Source organism: Eschscholzia californica, unplaced genomic scaffold (assembly GCF_041429995.1).
Source record: "Eschscholzia californica isolate CP2 unplaced genomic scaffold, dmEscCali1.0.p SCAF_5, whole genome shotgun sequence".
Taxonomy (NCBI): domain Eukaryota; kingdom Viridiplantae; phylum Streptophyta; class Magnoliopsida; order Ranunculales; family Papaveraceae; genus Eschscholzia; species Eschscholzia californica.
Window position 1 is genome coordinate 7080340 of NW_028238472.1, and position 21196 is coordinate 7101535.

General features: G+C 39.0%; 3 protein-coding genes across 3 annotated transcripts; 1 reads left to right on the forward strand and 2 right to left on the reverse strand.

The window, feature by feature from the left end:
• The first annotated feature begins 5222 nt into the window (after positions 1–5222).
• LOC147536673 (uncharacterized) lies at positions 5223–5972 on the forward strand. Its single transcript, XM_086642686.1, has one exon. The coding sequence runs from the start codon at positions 5223–5225 to the stop codon at positions 5970–5972; it is 750 nt and encodes a 249-aa protein (XP_086498812.1).
• A 5986-nt stretch (positions 5973–11958) lies between these two features.
• Positions 11959–15109, reverse strand: LOC147536674 (PKS-NRPS hybrid synthetase cheA-like). The gene is made up of 3 exons (XM_086642687.1): positions 14955–15109; positions 12988–14646; positions 11959–12642 (listed from the first exon to the last, which is right to left on the reverse strand). The coding sequence occupies exons 1-3, from the start codon at positions 15039–15041 to the stop codon at positions 11959–11961; spliced, it is 2430 nt and encodes an 809-aa protein (XP_086498813.1). The 5' UTR covers positions 15042–15109.
• Positions 15110–15767: 658 nt separating this feature from the next.
• LOC147536675 (S-norcoclaurine synthase 2-like) lies at positions 15768–17438 on the reverse strand. Its single transcript, XM_086639778.1, has 3 exons — positions 17398–17438; positions 16798–17260; positions 15768–16430 (listed from the first exon to the last, which is right to left on the reverse strand). Exons 2-3 carry the CDS (start codon positions 16982–16984, stop codon positions 16063–16065), a joined length of 555 nt encoding a protein of 184 aa, XP_086495904.1. The 5' UTR covers positions 16985–17260; positions 17398–17438; the 3' UTR covers positions 15768–16062.
• Positions 17439–21196: the final 3758 nt, after the last annotated feature.

Consider the following 21196-nt stretch of genomic DNA (forward strand, 5'->3'; position numbering starts at 1 on the left):
CAAAAGCAGAATCAATTCCATGAGAAAACTCAGCAGAAACACTTTCATAGACCATCAATAACTGTTGTTCTTCGGTTGTTAATTTATCATCGTGATTGAAAGCAACTGGACTAGGGATTAAAGAGGCGTTCTGGGGTTCACCGAAATCATCAATGTATTTCAAAGAATTCATATCGTTTTCAAACGTGTTGTCTAATACTGTAGCAGTGTCATTCAACAGATGAGACGGGGTAGTGAACTTGGATGGTTGGGAAATCGCGGTTTGGCTTGTGGGCGGGTGATGGTTCGGGTGTTGTGGGAAGATTTCGTGAAAGTGAATTTCGGATTCGCGAGTTCGGTGAGAGGGGTGGTTGTCAATGGGTCGTGGAAAGGGGACGGACTGCTCTCGCTTCTGTGGGAGGGTTGGATGGGTTGTAGTAAACGGGTAAGACCTAAGAGGGTCCGGGTGTTCCAGTGTGTAATGGGGTGGAGTTTCGATGGGTCGGTAGTAGGTGGGTTGGGTACGGTTTGGTTGAACCAAGGTGGCTATCCTGGGAGCTAGATACAGTTGAGTGGGTTGTTGGGTTTCGACCAAGGGAGTGTGTTGGAGCTGCTGATCGGTGAAGTAGTGGTGGGTTAACATGGGTTGAGGGATTGTGTTATATGTTGTCGAAGTGTCGACGGCTAGGGTGCTGGTGGGTTGGAATGTTGAGTTGGACAAGGGGTTGTGGTATGCGGGTAAGTGGGTACCAGTAAAGTTGTACGGAGGCCTTAAATAATCAAAATTACTAGTGGTGGGTAGATGGGATGCTGATGTTTCAATCTCGAAGGTTGGGATGGGAGCAAGAAACGGTTGGTCAAGTTGTGGTAGGATTTGTTGATTGGGTAGGAAGATTGTGGTGTTAGGTATGATAGTGGGGTGATAGCTGTTGGGAGGAATTGGAGTTTGGGCGGTGCTTATAGATGGGATATGATTTTTTGGTGTGTAAAAATCAGCGGTGCCTATAAAATCCGGATTATAACATTCATGACTAGGGTTTTCATCTTGGTGGGGTAGTGGACTAGGGTTTAGTGAAGGTGTAGGGTAATGGGTTTGTGTCAAACAATAAGGGTAATACGGTGGTGGTGGCGGATATGGTGGTGGATAATACGGTGGTGCTTGTGTTGGCACGGGATTTGGAAAAGAATGGTTTTGATTTGGTTCTATAGAATTGTAAAAAGATGGAGGGGAAAGACGAAAATATGACTTACTTGGTTTGTCTCCGGGTTCCCAATCATACGAACATTTCAAATTCTTCTTTATATTATGATATTCTTCAATTTCGATTTTGTCTTCAGAGTTATGTTTCGAATATTCCCATTCACATCCAAAATCATCCATATTCGACTCATCGAAGTTTTCTTCCTCATAGTATGGGAAGTTGTCTTCTTCTCGATCACTGAAATAAATAACTTGGTAAGATAAATCATCTTCCTCGTAATTCGATCTTTCTTCAAAAAAACTTTCATCACTATAGGACGAAGAATCCATTGATATAAGAACTAACCTTCACGAAAATACTAAAAAAAAATTTCCAGAATTTTGATGGCTCTGAATACCACTTGATGTAGAACGCAGCGGAAATAAAGAAAACGATAAAATAAACGAAGAACAATAAAAGAAAGATTAAAATAACTCTAAAACTGATAAACTTTATTAAACTCAAGGGGATTTTCTCTTCAACTTTAAATTAAAAGACAGACTGGACCTCCTTTTATAGGATAACATACTTTCCTAGATAGACTCGAATCAGACTTTCCTAAATAATTAAAAGACTGCAACTTCCTAAATAGATAGACTCAAATTTGGACCCTTCCAATTATTGGAAATACTAAAACAATATAATTTCCTAAACCTAGATTCTCTATGAATCATACTAAAATTGGGACTTCCTAAATCTATTCCTCATGGACAGACGGCCCATTGAACCGGTATGGCCATGGCCAAAGTATCCACGCCGGGTGCCCCTGCATCAAGTCCCCAAGAACATCAAATACTCCAGGAACAAGTGGAAGATTTATTGTCTGAAGGTTTTATTCGAGAAAGCCTTAGTCCATGTGCAGTACCAACACTTTTGGTTTCGAAGAAAGACGGTACATGGCGTATGTGTGTTGACAGTAGAGCTATCAACAAAATTACCATTAAATATGGGTTCCCAATCCCTCGTTTAGAAGACATGCTTGATCACCTTACAGGAGCAACAATTTTTTCCAAAATTGATCTCAAAGCAGGTTATCACCAAATTCGGATTCGAGAAGGAGATGAATGGAAAACAGCGTTCAAAACAAAGGAAGGTCTTTATGAATGGTTAGTCATGCCTTTCGGCCTTTCTAACGCCCCTAGTACGTTTATGCGTTTCATGAATCAAATTCTCAAACCCTTTTTAAACAAGTTCGTAGTCGTTTACTTCGATGACATCCTCATCTTTAGTAAATCAAGAAACGATCACTTAGATCACATTAGAGCGGTTTTTGAGGTTATGCGGCAAAACTCCCTATTCATGAACATTCCAAAAAGTTTTTTCTTCTTAGAGGAAGTGTATTTTTTGGGATTCGTTATCAGTAAAAGTGGCATAAAAGTTGACCCCGCCAAAGTCCGTGCTATTTCTGAGTGGCCTACCCCATCCTCACCTTCCGAAGTTCGCAGTTTCAATGGTTTGGCCTCTTTTTACAAGCGTTTTATACGGGATTTCAGTACAGTTATGGCACCACTTACTGATTGCTTAAAGAAGGGTAAGTTTTATTGGGACCCCAACAAGATGAGAGTTTTTCTACAATTAAACAACGATTATGTTCGGCACCAGTATTGGCATTCCATTTCTCCAAGCTCTTTGAAGTGGAATGTGACGCTTCAGGCTTAGGTATTGGAGTAGTTCTGTCTCAACATAAAAGACCTATTGAATTTATGAGTGAGAAACTAGGAGAAGCAAGACGCAAGTGGACGGTATATGAGTCCGAATTTTATGCTCTCTACCGAGCACTCCGTCATTGGCGGCGTTTTCTCCTCGGGGTCGAATTTGTCCTTCACACAAACCATAAAGCTTTACAAACACTCAACGATCAACGAACCGCGGATCCAATGCATATGAGATGGATTTCATTTATTCAATGATTCAACTTCGTTATCAAGCATAAGTTTGGGTCTTCTAATACCGTGGCCGACGCCCTCAGTCGGAGAGCTAGTCTCTTAACAACTATGACCGTTCACGTTCCAGGCTTTGGGATCCTCATCGACCAATATAAAGATGATCCCGATTTTGGTGAAATTTGGGAGTCATGCAGTCAAAATCGGTCTTCAGGTGAGTTCTTTATCTCTTCCGGTTATTTATTTCACGGTAATCAATTGTGTATTCCTATTTCCTCTCTTCGGGAACATATTATTCGAGAATTACACAATGAGGGCCATGTAGGGCGTGACAAGACATTCACTTTAGTATCCGAACGGTTTTATTGGTCTAAGCTCAAACGGGACGTCTCCCGTATTGTGGAACGTTGCTACGTATGTCAATCAAGTAAAGGCAAAACTCAAAATTCGGGCCTTTACACACCCTTACCGACTCCGGGTACTATTTGGGAGGATTTGTCTATGGATTTTGTTCTTGGTCTTCCCCGTTCCCAAAAAGGACGAGACTCGATTATGGTCGTCATTGACCGTTTTAGTAAGATGGCTCACTTTATTCCATGCAAGAAAACTGACAATGCTTCTAATATTGCTAATTTGTTCTTTTGGGAGATTGTTCGTCTTCATGGGTTACCTAAAAGTATAGTCTCGGATCGAGATGTGAAGTTTCAAAGTCACTTTTGGCGCTTTTTGTGGAAGAGACTCAATACTAAGCTTAATTTTAGTAGTACATGCCACCCTCAAAGTGACGGAGAAACGGAAGTTGTCAACCGTTCTCTTGGTAACCTACTTCGTTGTATTATCAAAGACAAGGATGTCAATTGGGAAACCGTTATCCCTCATGCAGAGTTCGTTTATAATAGCACCGTTAACCGTACTACAAAGAAGACGCCGTTCGATATAGTTTATACATCTCGGCCGAACCACGTCGTCGATCTCGTTCCTCTTCCATCAATCGAGGAGTTCGATCCCACGGCCGACACCTTCGCCTCTCGTATTCTCTCTTTACATGATGAAGTTCGAAGCAATATTTCTATGGCTAACTCTTCGTATAAGGCTTCCGCCGACCGTCGTCGTGTTCATAAAGATTTCAGGGAAGGAGATTTGGTCATGATTTATATTTCCAAGCAACGGACTCCCGTAGGTACTTTTAAGAAGCTCGGCCAAAAGAAATTTGGTCCATTCAAGATTCTTCACAAAATCAACGATAATACGTTCGTGATTGATCTTCCTTCGGATTTCAATATTTCCAACACTTATAATGTTTCCGATATTTATCCATTTTTTCCGGACGAGCCAATGTATGACGACATCAACTTGGAGACAAGTTGTTCCACGGAGGGGGAGTATGATGGCGGCCATCCACCTTTGGGCCTCACGTCCAATCCGACTATAGGCCCAACGGCCTAGAAGTTATATTATTATAAGTTTCTTATTTATTATTTAGGGATTCTATGTTTAAGAATATTAGCAATCAAGGAAAGTAATATTAGTAGTTATCTTATTTCCCACTTTGAGTCTAACTAGGAAAGCATAAATCTCTATATAAGAGAAGTCCAACTTATCTTGTAAGGCATTGAATTGAATTATAAACCAATCCCTAATTGCATCTTCTTTCTTTACAGTTATTTTAATTTATCGTTAGTTATTTTATGTTTCTTCTTTAATTTTAGTAATGGATTCTAATGCTTTTACGCTTCCGCAACAATCTACATCAATTGCCCTTGTTGATTTAATAGAGATGGATGAAACTATAAGAAATGTGACCAAATTTCGATACACTTTAGAAATGGGACTAAATTAAGTTAAAGTACCATCTTAAAAGTAGAAATCCAGTTAATGGAAGTTTGGAAGCTAACAAGCATTATTACACACCATTTTGGTGAAAAATTCTAGTTGCATGAAATCCGCTTCTAACAGTAACCAAACATTTTACATATGTAGATTGACTTGGTTTCAAAAAATAATTTTGACTTTATTGTACCATTTAGTGTTTACAAAGAAATGTTTATTTATTAACTTAAGTATTTGGACGCCAAAAGACTAATCAAAGTCACAATTTGAACCATTTCAAGGGAGCTCGATGCTTGGACGATTGGGTTGTCCAGTCTTCACAGCATACATTTATAATATTTGGATTGAGAGGAACAATCGGGTCTTCCGAAGAGAGCCACGACCAAGTCAGGTAGTTCTTCAAGAGATCATTAGTGGAGTTCGAATTAAGGTAATGTCATGGAAGGGTATGATAGCTAAGTCAGGAGAAGCAAGACAACTATTAGTTCGATGGAATCTTGATCTACCACTAATCAGGAAGCAGCCGAAGACATGCAAATGGAAACCCCCGATTGCCGGATGTGTTATGATAAATACGGATGGATCGTTCGACGGGGAGTCAGGTGGGTATGGTGCCATAGTGCGAGACTCGAATGGGGACATCATAGTAGCAGCAACTGCTAGAACAACAAGAGAGCCCGTTTTGTTACATGAACTGCAAGGTATTAAATTAGGACTTCAATTGGCACGAAAATTAGGCAGGAACCGAGTATGTATAGCTACTGATTCTGCATTAAGTGTTTCAATTCTAACAAATATAGCGACGCAACCACCGTGGCAGGTGAATAGACTATACCGTGAGATTAAAGCACTATGGACAAATTTTGAGGATTGTTCGATCAAACATGTCTACCGAGAAACAAATCAGGCAGCTGATTTCCTCTCGAAATTGCGACCGTTGACGGGGATTATTGAGATGCCACCAATAGCACTCCAAGAAGAACTAAAAAAGATACTGGATGAGGATAAACGAGGTGTTATTAGAATTAGACATTCTTAATTGATTAATAAGTTCAAGCATTGTATTTAGCTCAATAAGCTTTGTTAGTTTCTTTTTCGTTTTCCTCCTTTCTTGTAAGGGTCGGGCCCATTAACCCGTTGACAATTTCAAATAAAAAAAAGTCACAATTTTATGTGCTTTAGTAAATAGATTACGACCTAGAGCAATAGATAAATCAGGATTTCCTCAAACAAGATTAACTAGTAATTAGAATTCTGATCCAATATCAACAAAAAAAAGAAAACAGAGTGATAGCGACGGTTAAAACCGTCACTAATAACATAACTCGTCGGTGAACATTGCCGACGGCGGCGTAGGTGATACCAAAACCGACGAATTTGAGCGCCGTCGCTGATGTGCTGGACATTAGCAACGTTTTTCTTAAAATTCCTTCGCTAAATTTAAATGTCCCCAACGAATTTCCTAAGTTTAGTCGTAACAAAAGCAAAAGAACCGTTGAATTACATACCCGATGGTTTCTGCACCGTTGCTAATAACCCCTTACTTACGGTTACCGTCTCTAATGTTTTAATTATTTCCCCACCCCCCCCCCCCCCCCCCCCCCCCCCCCCCATTTTTGTATTGGCAGAATGCCTGACCCTTAACGATTATTCCTTCAAAAACGCCAAAAGCAACAAATATTCACATCCATTCAATCGAAACAATATTAATTATATTAAAATAAAAGATCTTCAAAAGTAGATCATTTAAAAAAACATTTAAATTGTGTTCTCAAAACTCCATGCATATCTTGCGTAACAACAAAAAGTACACAACTCATCTCAATTATATGTTATCGACTAAAATCCACGAAAAACTGTACAACAAAGGTCTTAACAATCATGCAGAAAAAGGAACAAGCAATAGCAATATTATTTGATTTCCTGTTAGACTTCATTATGAATGCATATCTTGTGTAATAATAACTTATAAACATAAATAATATCATTCCATTAACTTGGTCTCTTAATCTCTTAACTTACTTGCATGGTTGACTCGATAAGATTTTTTTGCTTGAAGGTGTAAGTAATCTGGAATTTTACTTGAATAACATAAGTAAGTGGTTATTTTTTCTTACCAAATCAGATTTAGTGTGTAGCTATATAATTTGGAAATCAAATAGGAACTATTAAATCAAAACAATGATTTTGCAAGTTGCACTTGCATATTTCTAACAAAATTTCTAAATCTTGTTTCTATTTTGTATCGCGCAAATCTTATGCTCGAGTTTATTAGAAAATATCTAATAAAAACACAAGCCCCTAAAAGAATTTTGGGTTGTATTTCTACCCACAACAAAACACATGGTAGACTCATGGTAGGGGTCCACAACTCTATATGTTTTACTTCACCAAATTATCAAAAGAGAAAGTTTTAGATTGAGATAAAGAATAGGTTTTGACATAAAAGATGTGACCTTTCAACAAAAAGTGAAGGAGTATGATCTGTGAAGGAGTTCATTACCTTGACACTGAGTTTAAGATTAGGGCCCGCTCGATCTCAGTGATATGAGGTCTTGGAATCACTTTATCCAAAATGGACGGTTCTCATTTAATAAAAGTGTAGCTTAAAATGTGTTAAGATAGCAAGTGTTTTAAACTACGCTGTTTCAACAAAACAAAAAAAGTGTTTTAAACTACGCATTTCCTATTTGTTTCATGTAGGTTTAGTGGCAAAAATAACCTCTTTAACCTCATTCATAAGTTTTCTTTCAGAATGAACTTCCCGAAATTGAGTTAACCCATATATGACCCTTGGACATAAATAGCTCTTTTGGTATAAAATATGTTCCTTATTTGTTACGAACTTTCTTATGCCTTCATTTTCTTCTGAAGTAGCTCTCCTGCCATTCTGGGATCGCGATTCACCAATATTCTCTTTAGTTTGTGGATGAATCTTGATTCATCCATTCGTCATCTTGAATCGAATATCGTTGGAGTTTCGGATGGTGTTAGGGTTTTATGCCTCCGTGACCTGGCTAATCTTTCTTACTTTGAAGTGATCCATTATGTCCGACCACAACGTTTTCCCATCAGACTTGCGAAGAAACCCTCTCTGACTCACGAGAAATACTTTTTGACATAAGGATTATTGTTGTTCATTGTTGCTCGTTGGAGGTTCGCGAGCTGTTAACTATGCCCACTTGTTAAAGGATGCGTTTGCTGAATTGGTTGTACCTCCTTTTCCTAAAAGAAATTTCTTTTCTTCGTCAGTAATTCTTCCTTATCTAATAATGAAAAGGGATTTTCCATAACTTTGGCTAATGTGTTATCAGTCTTGGATACATTTGGGTGCTTCTAAAGGCACCTGACCAAACAGCTGTTAGCATCCATCTCTGTTGGCACCACGCCCAACCGCTCTATTCTCTGTTGGCACCACTCAAGTATGTAGGCACCGTCTATTATCTGTTGACCCTAACCCCCCTCCATCCATCTCTCACAAAATCCATCCAAAATTGGGGATTTTAAACTTTCTCTCTCTAAGCTCACCCAAAACCGAATTTTACCCTCATCAAATCGCTCATAATCTCACTAATCTCCCTCAAATTTTGCTGAGAATAAGTCATTCGACTCTCTAACTCTTAGAATCAATAATCATTTGGTGGAGACGAAGTTGAAATCAAGCTACAATTACTCCTTCAAGGTTGGTTCAAAAACCCTAACTTTTATAATTTTTTTGAATAAATTTGTTGTTTGATTGATTGGGGATGTTAATAGTGTGTTGTAACATGTTTAGAATGTTGTATTCTTCAATTTCGAACATATTTAGAGCATTTTTTGTGAATGTTTGATGCCCATGTGTACTGCCCTAGGTTTATGAACGTTCTGGAACGACTCGGACGGACTGGTCCAGTCCGTCCTTGTCTTCCTAGTCACGGATCAGCTAATCCGTGACTTAGTACAAAGAAACGGACTCCCTTTTGAGTCCGTGACGGACTGGGTAATCCGTTCCGGACTTAAAGGGTCCGGATTACCTGATCCGGGACCTTAGTTTCTTTTTTTTTTTTTTTTTTTTTTTTTTTTTTTTTAATCTTTCATATTTTTCTTTCTTTATTTTTCTCATCATTTTTCCTTCATTATTTGAATGACCTTTTTTGTAGCGATACGTGCCTATTTTGAATGACCTTTTTTGTAGCGATACGTCTAATTTTTCCTTCATTAATTTAGAGTAGGAAAACATATTTTGATTATTTATTGTTTGTGCATCACATACGCGTATTATTCAAAAGTTATTATGCCACCACGTAAGCAACGACGAACGCAAGGAGATGAGAACGAAACAGAGCCTCCTATTTCGACAGCAGAAACAGAAGTAGGGGGGTCATCTTCATTTTCAGACCCGTACTCTGGAGGTCCGATAGATCGTTCGCTTCTACCTTGTTTCAAGAATCATGTTGCTTATACGATTTGGAACAAACCGGTAAGCAAATATTATTTTCTAATTTTAGTAGTTATGATAAAATTTTGTTAATCATCAATTTAAAACAATATCTTTTTTATTTTCAGGAGAGGCCGGTGCTGAAGTTACACAACCATGCGTCTGCCGTAGTTGTGGGTACTGCTTTGAAGAAGACGAATGGGTGGGACCTCGAAACTGAGTGTCAAAGTGTTCGAGAGAGAGTCCGGAACACGGGATTGGCCCACATCGCCAAATATTCATACACCAAGCTAGATCGTGTTCTAATCTCGGCATTTACAGAGCGGTGGTACGAGGACACAAATACTTTCCACATGCCGTTCGGGGAGATGACGATCACGTTAGAGGATGTGTATCGCATATGTGGTCTTCCAATTGAAGGTAAACCCGTTGTTCTGTCTAAGACGGATGATGAAGATTTGAACGATGACGATGACGATGACGATGACGATGATACAAAAGATCCAGATGCATTACTAGTCTCTCGTTATTTACAATTAGATTACGAAGGTGTAAAACTGCACTTAGGTAAATCTAAGTCTGTGGAGCTCAAGTGGTTGAGGGAGCAATGCAGTGGGTCGAAAGAGGATGACCCCGAACATGTCAAAGATGCTGTTGCACGGGCATACCTCTTGCATCTTTTTGGTTGTACTCTTTTTGCTGATAAGAGTGCAACTAAGGTTCCTTTTCTCTATCTACGTTATCTGAAGAACTTAGATGATATTTCGAGTTACTCGTGGGGAACAGCGGCGCTTGCCTATCTTTATCGGCAGATTGGTTTTGCTTCGAGGGGAGGAAATCAATTGGCTGGTTATCTTACTTTATTTCAGGTAATTTCATATTTATTTTTGTCTCTCAATTATTTCTTTATTATTTTAGAGTAGCGAATAATAAATGTGTATTTAACATTCCATTTGTAGGCGTGGATCGATGAACACTTCAAACTTGGGGTGTCTGTTCCCAACCCAAAATATGATCCTACATCTAACGTGCCCCGGATGTATAAATGGGAGGAACACGTCTTGAAAGGCAACAAGGCATGTGCTCTAGGAAGCACTCGTGAGCAATTGGACGGTCTGACCGAGAGAGATGTATGTATTTTATTTATTAATTTTTCCTGTGTTCTATAATACCTGACGTATGCTATAGGAATCACTTGTTAAACGTCTGTATCATGTAGGTCATTTGGGACCCATATCGTCCCTTATCGTCTGATGATGCACTACCACTTCCTGAATACTCTTTTTACACTGGTTGCATCGCGGTTAACGATATTGCCGAGCCCTATCACCCTGATAGGGTGTTAAGGCAACTTGGGTTGGTTCAAGTCATCCCTAAAGAACCGATTCGACCAAAAAAGGTGTCGAAGGATGGAGATTCTAAAAACTTTGGTAATGTGGCTTCTTATTGGGGGCGTTGGGAAGATCACCTACTAAACATGAGTGATAGACCGAAGGAGGTATCTTTGGCTCCGTGGGAGGCAAGCGCTCAGTATAACCATTGGTTCAAGAGAGTATCTCACCCGTTTGTACAAAACCCAGCTTTGTACAAATCCAATAGACCAGAACAGTACATAGGTTCGGTATCGTACTACGTGAGTATTCGATTTATCATTCTTTTGTTTTGTTACTTTTGAATTTGTAGCTATAATTTGTTACCTAATTTGTTATTAATCCATTGTTGTTTTTTTAGAGAGATGGAATTAATCGTGCCATTGTAGCGATTCAAGCGTCTGACGTTTCGTTAGGGCTTGAAATCCTAACTAATGCGAGGGCTGAAATGCCGCTTCCCGAATGTCCTCATCAACCTCAATCAGAACCCGAACCAAGAAGATCGTCTAGAAAAGCTACGGTGAAGAAATCGAGGAAATCACAAAGGGAATGAAGTATTATATTAAGGCATATATTATGGTTTAGAATCTCAAGTGTAGTCTCGTTATTTTGAATTGCTTTTTGTGAACGATGTGTATCGTACAATTTGATCTATGTTTGAACATCGTTACTCTTGTTTTAACAAGTTTTAACATCTACCGTACATTTTGATTGTTATTCTTGTTTTTTTAACAAGTTTTAATATCTACCTTAAGTACCATTGTTCGGAAAAAAAAAAAAAAAGTACGAATCACCTAATCCGTGCCTTCCATTCTCAGGTCGCGGATCTATGGATCCGTGACGACTTTACATGAAACGGATCCATAGATCCGTTTCCTTCTAACATGAAAATAAGAGCCCCGGTTATAAGAAGTAACGAATCTATGGATCCGTGACGACTTTACTATAAACGGATCCATAGATCCGTTCCTTTCTAACATGAAAATAAGAGCCCCGGTTATAAGAAGTAACGGATCTATGGATCCGTGACGACTTTACTATAAACGGATCCATAGATCCGTCCCTTTGTGAACCATAACGGATTCAGGGATCCGTGACCTGTATGAAATTCCTGTTTTTCTGTTTCTCTTCGATTATAAACCCAAAGAAAAAAGAAGTTAAGTAACGAAGACAATTAATCATCTAAATTTATTCAAATATAAAATCAAAAACTTTGTAACTCGGTCTTTCAGTACAACTTAATCATCACTTAAATTTATCACACTACTACTTGGCTCATTCGAATTATCATGAGAATAAAATTTCTTTCCATCCTCGATTCTATCTCTAACAATTGGAAGCCAACCCGTTGCCTCTACCGATGCATACCTAGACCATTGCGGTGCAATGGGAGGGAGTATAGAATCTTTTTTGAGTTTAACGTTCATAAAGTGACCACCGGTATATGTAATGCATGCAATTTTATAACCCTCAGAAGGTGGACCACTAAGTAAGGGTAAGAAAGTTGTCGAACAACCGTAAGACAAATGAACTAATATGCAATTGAAGCTACTCGCCACAACTATACTAGTGTTTGGGTGAATGTAGAACCAATCTTCCGGACATGTAAAATTGAAGTTGTTCGCGGCACTGTGTGTTTGATTGTAATCTCTTATTCCAAACATCTCTTTGTAGAGTGTGTTCTGATCCTCAAGTTCTTTTATGACATTTTCGCGAACTTGTTTCCAACCATCTTCTAGTGAAAACCCAAGTCCTTTACCAACGGCATGAAACCCACAATGACCATCGCCTGGCACATCTATAATGTCATCCAAGAATGGATGCATAACTGACGGAATATGTCCTTTGTATCTTTCAAAATTGGGTACGGTTGCTTTCGGTGCTTTGGTTACTTTGTTAACTTTGTTAACTTTACGTACTGTCTGAGTGGAGGGAACACATTCATCAACACACTTTGCATATTCGAAAGCAGATGGGTTCCTCTTAGTAGATTTTGCAGCTTCTTTTTCTTTTTTGCTCATTCTTCTTTGTTTCGGAGCCCCTTTTGTCTTTGTTTGTTGCAATGGCTCACACAAGTTTGTCATGACCGGAAAAGAAATTTCCCTCAACTTCTCAAGTATTGCGGTCCTCTCAGCATCACTGGATTTATCCCACATTAAATAAAGGTGCTCCATCTCATGTGATGCGTCAAGATCATTATGAATCGGCGGAGTCGGGTTAATGGATAGCTTGGTCCACTGTGGGTGAATGATGTCCTTTGGACATACCTTATCTTGTTTCATTAAAGATACCATCTCATGAGCACAAGGGAGACCATAGACATACCTTAGAACACATCCGCAATTTTGAACGTTAATATCAATCCCATTTGCACGGTCGATCTCATCTACCATAAGATCTAATGCCGCATGCGAGACATAACCACGTAGCTCTTTAAAAAACTTGATTTGATGCCCTTCCTTCACCTTAATACGACTGTGCTCAAAAGATGTTATAATTTCACATGTCTCGGTTTCCGTCATGATATGCATAAATTCCCAGCACGTAACATAGTTACCTTCGGAGCTACATAGATATCTCTTCAATTTGGAATGAGCACCTTCCACACGATTTGTTGTAGTATTTCCCATGTGAATAACCCCGTTAGTCCATGCAGTCACAAATCTCTCTTTCAATCCCAACCAGGTATCTTGAACATTACTAACATCTTTATGATGTGTGTCTGACCAAAACTTCACAAAAGTTTCTACCGCCTCATTATAACCACTTTCAGTCTCAGCATACATGATAGCTCGAAACATTGTCATAAACACATTGAATTGTTCTTGTTTGAAATGACCTTTGACTTTGGCTACCACACACTTGTCGATGTGGAAAGTACATAGCAACCTTTGAGCATTTGGAAAGACTTCACCAATGGCGTTAATCAATGCAAGTTCACGATCGGTAATAAACACGATTGGCATTGAGTTGGGAGAAAACAACGTCCGCAAACGATTAAGGGCCCATGTGTACTGATTAGTTGTCTCCCCATCCATAAATGTAAAGGCCGCGGTGAAGGATTTCAACGTAGAAGTTACCCCGACAATCTCAAGCAATGGCTTGTTAAATCGGTTGGTTTTATACGTACAATCGAGCAATAACACGGTATGGAAACTCTGTAATAATAGAATACAATCAGGATGTGCCCAAAATAGATTTGTTACCTCATCAGTGTCTTCGTTCTTTGAAAAATGGTAGACGTAATGGTGTTCCACCAACAACTTAATGACTTGTTGCATCGGACTCCTTCCTTCTTGGTTTTCCATACGTATGTTCGCACGTGCATTGTAAATGGTTTTCAACGTTGATGTGTTATCCTTGAATTGTTCATGAATTTGAGAAAGAATTTGAGCTGGCTTCGAACCAATTTTTAATAGATGTTTCACAACAGCTTTTTCATCGGGTTTCAACCTATTCACATATGCGTGACCTAGAAGACTTTCAGCTAACTCGTGGTTATGGATTCCAGACACAACTGACACTTTCCACGTGTCATTAACCCCCGGTATTCCTTTGAGCTTGAACGGACATTGACATTTTTTGGTGCTCGATTTCCTTTTCTTTATAGGTGGTTGATGGGATTTTGGAACTAAATCCTTCTTCTCATGTGAACGAAATACTCCACTTCTTTCGCAACATAATTCTAACCGGGGTTTCTGTCCCCCTTTTCTATTACCTGACCTAGAGGTCAATACTACAAACTTATGTTTTTTCCCAATTTCTTGAGCCCAAACGATTAACTCCTCTTTAGTTTGAAAAACATCTTCAGTCACAAAATACTCACCAACATCAATACTAATAAATTGACACCCATCATTTGAAGGTCGATTTTCTTCTTCGGCATGGTACTCCTCTTCAATAGGAACAATATTAAGGTCCGGAATCTGTCAAAAGGTGAAAAAAACATAAAAAACACTTAAAGATAAAAAAAATCTTCAGGATGGAACGGACTGAACGAGTCCGGGATTTATCAGCTAATGACGGATCAGCCTATCCGTCCATATCTACAAGATCACGGACTTCTGAGTCCGTGCCCTTTCATTTATAAACGGATAGACCGATCCGTTAGTGACTGATAAGTACCGGACTGGTTCAGTCCGTCCGCGTCACCGAAGTTTCAATTTGATTTTTTCAAAAACTCACACAACACGTATAAAAACATATAAAATAGGATCGGGGAATGGTTGTATACCTCATGAGAAACTTCTCCTTGCCCGGAATTAGGTGAAAGAGTTGGAATCGATGTAGTTGTTAAATTTTTAGAACTCTCTTCTTCCATGGTTATCTTCCTAATTTCTTTTCAAAAGATGATATAAAGAAGCTATGAATTAGATGTAACACAGCTGTATGATGAATAAATCACCCGGATTGATTTTTTCGAATAAAAGAGTAGTCGCCGGTAGGTGTCGGAGACGTTGCCGTCGCCGTTGCCGGAGAATGTTGCACTCTTTTCTAGGGTTTTGTTTTGGAAGAAGATTTGATTAGGATTCCTTTTTTGTTGGAAGAAGAAGATGGAAGAAGTAAACGAAGGTGAAGGTCACCCACATTAAAAACTGGTGCTTATAGAGAACTCAAGTCAAAAATCATTGACTTGAGTCAACAATATTTTTGGATGCTAACAGCTGTTTGGTCAGGTGCCTTTAGAAGCACCCGATACATTTTCATACTTTCCCTCAACTCAAACTTGTTTCTGTCGAATTCAGTACTGACCTCCTGGAATGTGTCCCTGAGCTTCCCATACATGGACCTGGTCTATATCACGGTTTTACGGGCCCAACCAAGACTTCGCTCCAACCGCAGTTGACCTTTTTCAGATATTTAGTGAGGTTTCCCTTGGTAAAACTTTTTCCTACAAGACGGTATCCTGGTGAAGGATTTTGTGTTGATTTGCATCTGAGAAATTTTCCGCTGGGAGAACAAATTTCCTTGTTCTTTTTCGAAAGCTCAATTTATTAAGGGGAGCTTACTGTTTGAATAACTGTTCGGAACTAAAAATATAAGGTAGTTTTGAAAATATTTTCATTATTACAAAATTCCATAATTAATCTGATACAGAGAAATTTAACAAATATATTGGGACATCTATAAAACGAACCCAAACAAAATGGAGCTGAGGGATGAAGAAACATAAATTCAATGACAAATCAAAGGTCTAGAAAACAAGGCAATGAAACCAATACATATTACACAAAAAATTCTCCCATCTGAATACAGTGACATCTTTCAAGATTTTTATTTGGGCAAGCTCAAATGTGGACCGAAACTATTGCGTATCCGCCAACCGAGAAACCCTTAATTCTTTATATAGTGGCTGCACGCCTGCACCAAGAAAAACAAGAGGAAAAACCACAATGACAAAGATGATGGGCCTTGGCCGAGGATTTCTTTTTATCAAGCACATATTTTGAGATGGCTTCAGCCATGCCAACAAGTGAATCAATGGAGATAAATGGAGAAACCTTTTCCCCAACTTCTTCATTAGGAACTTCATAAGTAGTCATGGATTTGATGATACATGAGTTTGGTCCATTTTCTAAGATATGGAAACTGTCCATATAAAATGTAACACCCATGTCCAAATATCCTCCTTGTATCTGTCTTACTTCCTTCAAACGCTTTTCGTGATCGATTGTTATGAATTTCTCTTTGTAAGTATGTGGTATCGATCCTAATAAATCAATAATCATGTGTTTAGCTAAAGAATTTGAAGAAATAAATTTATTGCAATTAGTTCTCCATGAAAAATAAATTTCAAGATCGATCAAAGATCATGGTGCAAACTGTATCAATTTTATTTAATTTTGTAAAGATACATGTAAGTACTCAAATTGAGTTGTATAAAAGCTTAGTAAGTTTTTTTACAATTAATATTTTTTTGGCTTTGTGAAATATTACCACTCGCTTAATTAATGACTCTATGTCCGGCCATAATCCATGAGTTCACCTAATTAAAGTGGTGTTCACAAACAATCTAAATCATTGTGATCTTCACAAACTAATAGAAGGTGTTGAAATAGAGAAAGAGAGTAATATACCAGGAGGATACACAAGGTGAAGAACAGTACCAACACTACCACCGGTACCTTCAACTATATCGATACTTTCGAACACAGACGGAAGTAACTTCACGATGAGCTTGGGGAGATCGGGGGAGCTGTAAACTGCCCAAATATCGTCGGCAGAGGCCTCCACCTTCCTCTGGTTTTCGAGTTCCTTCCTCATTTTAATATTTGATCAAGGATCAATACTCAAATTAATGAATTAATTCTAGATGTATCTAGCTCCCATATAGAACCTAAATTGATAAAGATCACCTTGGCTAATAATAATGGAAGAGGTGGCTCCTCTAAATTATTAGAGAAAGACTCAAGACTCAAGACTGAAGACTTTAGACATTAAACAAAAAAAAAGGTATGGCTGCTAACAATATAAAGTTAGAATGTCATCAGCAACCACCTAATACACTTCTTGCAACCAAAAGAAAAAAAAAGGTAGCCCCTATGGAGTATAAAGAAAAATCTCTCCGGATGAAAAAAAAATGCCCGGAAAATGTATTAAAAAACATGGATTCCGTAGATAATTTAATCCCCGAATATTATTCTTATGTCCCAAAGCCGCGGCCAAAAAGGAACCACCTAACACAAAGGTTAAATGAACAGACATACTCTCTGTCCACCTATCTTATTTGGAGACTTTATTCTTGTTTAGCCAGCCGGATGGGACCATTATGATTGTTGAGTTTTAGTTATTTGACTCAAAATAATATTTAAAATAAAAAAAAATCATTAACTCATTTCATAATTACTATTTAGATCAAAAAAATTCGGTAAATTTTAAATGTGCATATTTATATAAAACTTTTTATTTGCTATAGGATTTCAATTAATTTACATTTAGAAAGGATTTCGATAAATTTACATTTAGAAAGGTTTTTTCATTACCTTTCTAGCTAGATCCACCTTCAATATTTTTTTTTAAAATAAAAATTAATAAAAAGAATAACTTTTTTTTGCATTGGTAAACGGGTTAAAGGGTCCGACCCTAATCATGAAAAGTTCTACATCAAATCAAAGCCCAAGTAACGAGAAAAAATACAAAAATTAAAACAATAAAGAACCACAATGACACAACTAAATCTACGTGGTACGAAACCTAATAACACCTTGTCGATCAGCTTCCACAATATTCCTCAAGTCTGGTGGGAAGGTCGTTTCCAACAACTCCACCTCTCCTCTAGTCGTACGGAGCTTCAATAAAACGTCGGCAACTTCATTCATCTCTCGAACTACATGGTGCACTTTACATTCTTCAAATTGTTCCCGCAATGTTGCAATCTCTTGACATATTCTCAACACCTTCCAGAGAAGGATCTGACCCCCACCCGATAGTAGAGTGCTAAATGTCGTAGAGTCGGAGGCCACACTAACCTTAAGCCGACCATGCCTAAGAGACAACTGGAGGCCCCTTCGCACTCCTTGTAATTCATGCATAATGACAGAGTCTCGGTCCACAATCGCTGCACCAGCAACCACTAATGTTAGTTCTAAAAGTCGCGGAAGCTATCGAACCTATCCTAGAAATTGATCCGATTATGAAAATTTCGAAAAGCTAAGCCAAAACTAAATATGCAAGCAGAATTTAACGAGGTTCGACTTTAAAGCTTACGTCCTCGGGCGAACAAGAAATCTTTATTGAAGGATATATGAAGACGACTCACACAACCCGCAAGTTCGTCCCAAGATGGTACCGTATAGAAATAAATCTTCTATACTAAATCTTCGACGACCGAGAAATTTAACACCGCTCAAAACTATGAACAAAATTTCTCTCTCACTTGCTCTCTCTAAAGAAGAGTTGTTGTGTTTGTTGTTGTTGATTGTTGGTTTGTTGATAGGCTCTCAACTTCCCTATTTATATATTTTATAAGCCGGTGGGATTGGAATCAAATTGAGCCAAAAATTGGAAACATCCCAAAATTGAGTTTCCAACTATTCTCAAAACCGCCAATTGAGTTTCCAATTTTTGGAAACATCCTTCAATTGGAAACCGCCATAAGCAAACAGCCATGCCTCCAAAACCGCCTCTTACAATTCTCCACCTCGTACACAATTTGATATACTTCAAATTTTGGACGAACACCAGGATACTCCTTGTAAGATATATCTGCTTCTTGTAGCTTCATCCGACTGCGCCATATGACCATGGCTGCCTACGTACCCTTTTAAAGGATCAAGCCTACCGTAGTTCTACCAATCCTTCACAAAAAGATTACCTTGTCGCCATTACGCCCTTTCGGGCAACTTAACACGAGCCGATTTGTAGCAATTTCAGGCAATGCTGAAACTTGCTACACGTCACCACTTTAGTCAACATGTCTGCGGGATTCTCATCTGTGTGTACCTTCATCAGAGAAACATCACCTTCCTCTATGACATCTCGTACAAAGTGATACCTGACATCGATATGCTTAGTACGAGCATGATGAACCTGATTCTTCGCCAAGTGGATCGCACTTTGACTATCACACCATACATCTACGCACTCCTGCTTAACCCCTAGATCATCCAGAAGACCCCACAACCACAATGCTTCCTTCACACCTTCGACCATAGCCATATACTCGGCCTCCGTAGTAGATAGCGCAACTGTAGATTGTAACATCGATCGCCAACTAATTGGAGCACCATATACCCTAAATACATAACCAGTAGTAGATCGCCTTCTATCTAGATCGCCAGCATAATCTGAGTCAACATAACCGCTTACCTGACATGTGTCTCCACCAAAGCACAAACCCGTATCAACTGTACCCTTCAAGTACCTCAAGACCCACTTCACAGCTTCCCAATGTGTCTTCCCTGGATTTGCCATAAACCTACTAACCACACTGACTGCTTGTGAAATATCCGAACGAGTACACACCATAGCGTACCCACTTCACAGCTTTCCAGTATCTTCTTTGCAGCGCCCATGTCTTTCATCTCAAACTCTTGACTGAGTTGAGATTTCAACTTATCTATCTCCACCATGCTTCGAGAAGCAATAAGCATGTCATCCACATACAAAAGGAGATAAATAAAGTCACCTTCGCGAAGCTTCTTGTGTATACACAACAATGATAGTCACTTCTGCGAAAACTATGCTTTAGCATGAAAAAAATCAAATCGTTTGTACCATTGGCGAGGGGATTGTTTCAATCCATAAAGAGACTTCCTTAAACGACATACTTGATTTTCTTCACCCTCAACCTTTTATCCCTCAGGTTGAGCAATATAAATTTTTTCTTCCAAATCTCCGTGCAAGAAGGCGGTTTTAACATCGAGTTGTTGCAGCTCAAGATCACTGTGAGCAACAATACTCAATAGCACCCGAATAGAAGTATGTTTCACGACTGGTGAGAAAATCTCATTGTAGTCGACCCCTTCTTTCTGTGCATAACCCTTGGCCACTAGTCTTGCCTTATACCTTGTACCCTTGATCTCGGAAGAATCCTCTTTCTTCTTGTACACCCATTTACAACCAATAACAGACTTACCTTCGGGCAATGGGACAACCTCCCATGTCTTGTTCTTGTGAAGAGACTCCATCTCTTCTTGCATAACAACCAACCAACTCTCTCTTTCCTCCGCGGTAATAGCTTGTTTGAAGGTGACCGGCTCGTCGTCTTCCACCGAGAGTGCATATTCAACCATATTTGCCTGCCCGTAATGCCTAAGAGGTTTGTCTGACCCTAACTTCTGTACTGGCTTATATAACTGTTTCGGCCTAGTGTATACCGAAACATCCTGTTGTTGTTGTTGTTGTAAAACTTGTGTACCTTCCCCTTGAACCTCCTCATGATCGGGTTCATCAATTTCCTCATCCTGAGTTTTATCCTTATGCTCCACCTGATCATGATTCCTAGAAACTCGTTGGTCTTCGGCTTCTAGTTCCACTACTTGAGCTTTAGTAGACCCAACATCACCACAACTAGGCACCGTAGCTTTCGCCATAGCTACAATAGATGACTCATCAAACACCACATCTCTACTGATTAAAAACTTCTTGTCTTCCGTACACCATAGCCGATAACCCTTGATTCCTGTAGCATATCCTAAAAAAATTGTCTTCTTTGCTCTATTGTCAAGTTTGTTACCTTTAACATGGTAATAGGCCATACAACCGAAAACCTTAAGTCTCCCGTAATCTGCATGTTCACCTGACCACACCTCGTAAGGTATGCCGCCATCTAAAGAAGAATGTGGAGACCTGTTCACAATATAACAAGCTGTAGCAACAGATTCTGCCCACCATTCTACGCCTAGTCCCGAATTGGAGCGCATACATCTAGCCTTCTCAAGTAGTGTACGGTTCAATCTCTCTGCGACTCCATTCTGGAGGCCCATTCGCACTCCTTGTAATTCATGCATAATGACAGAGTCTCGGTCCACTCTC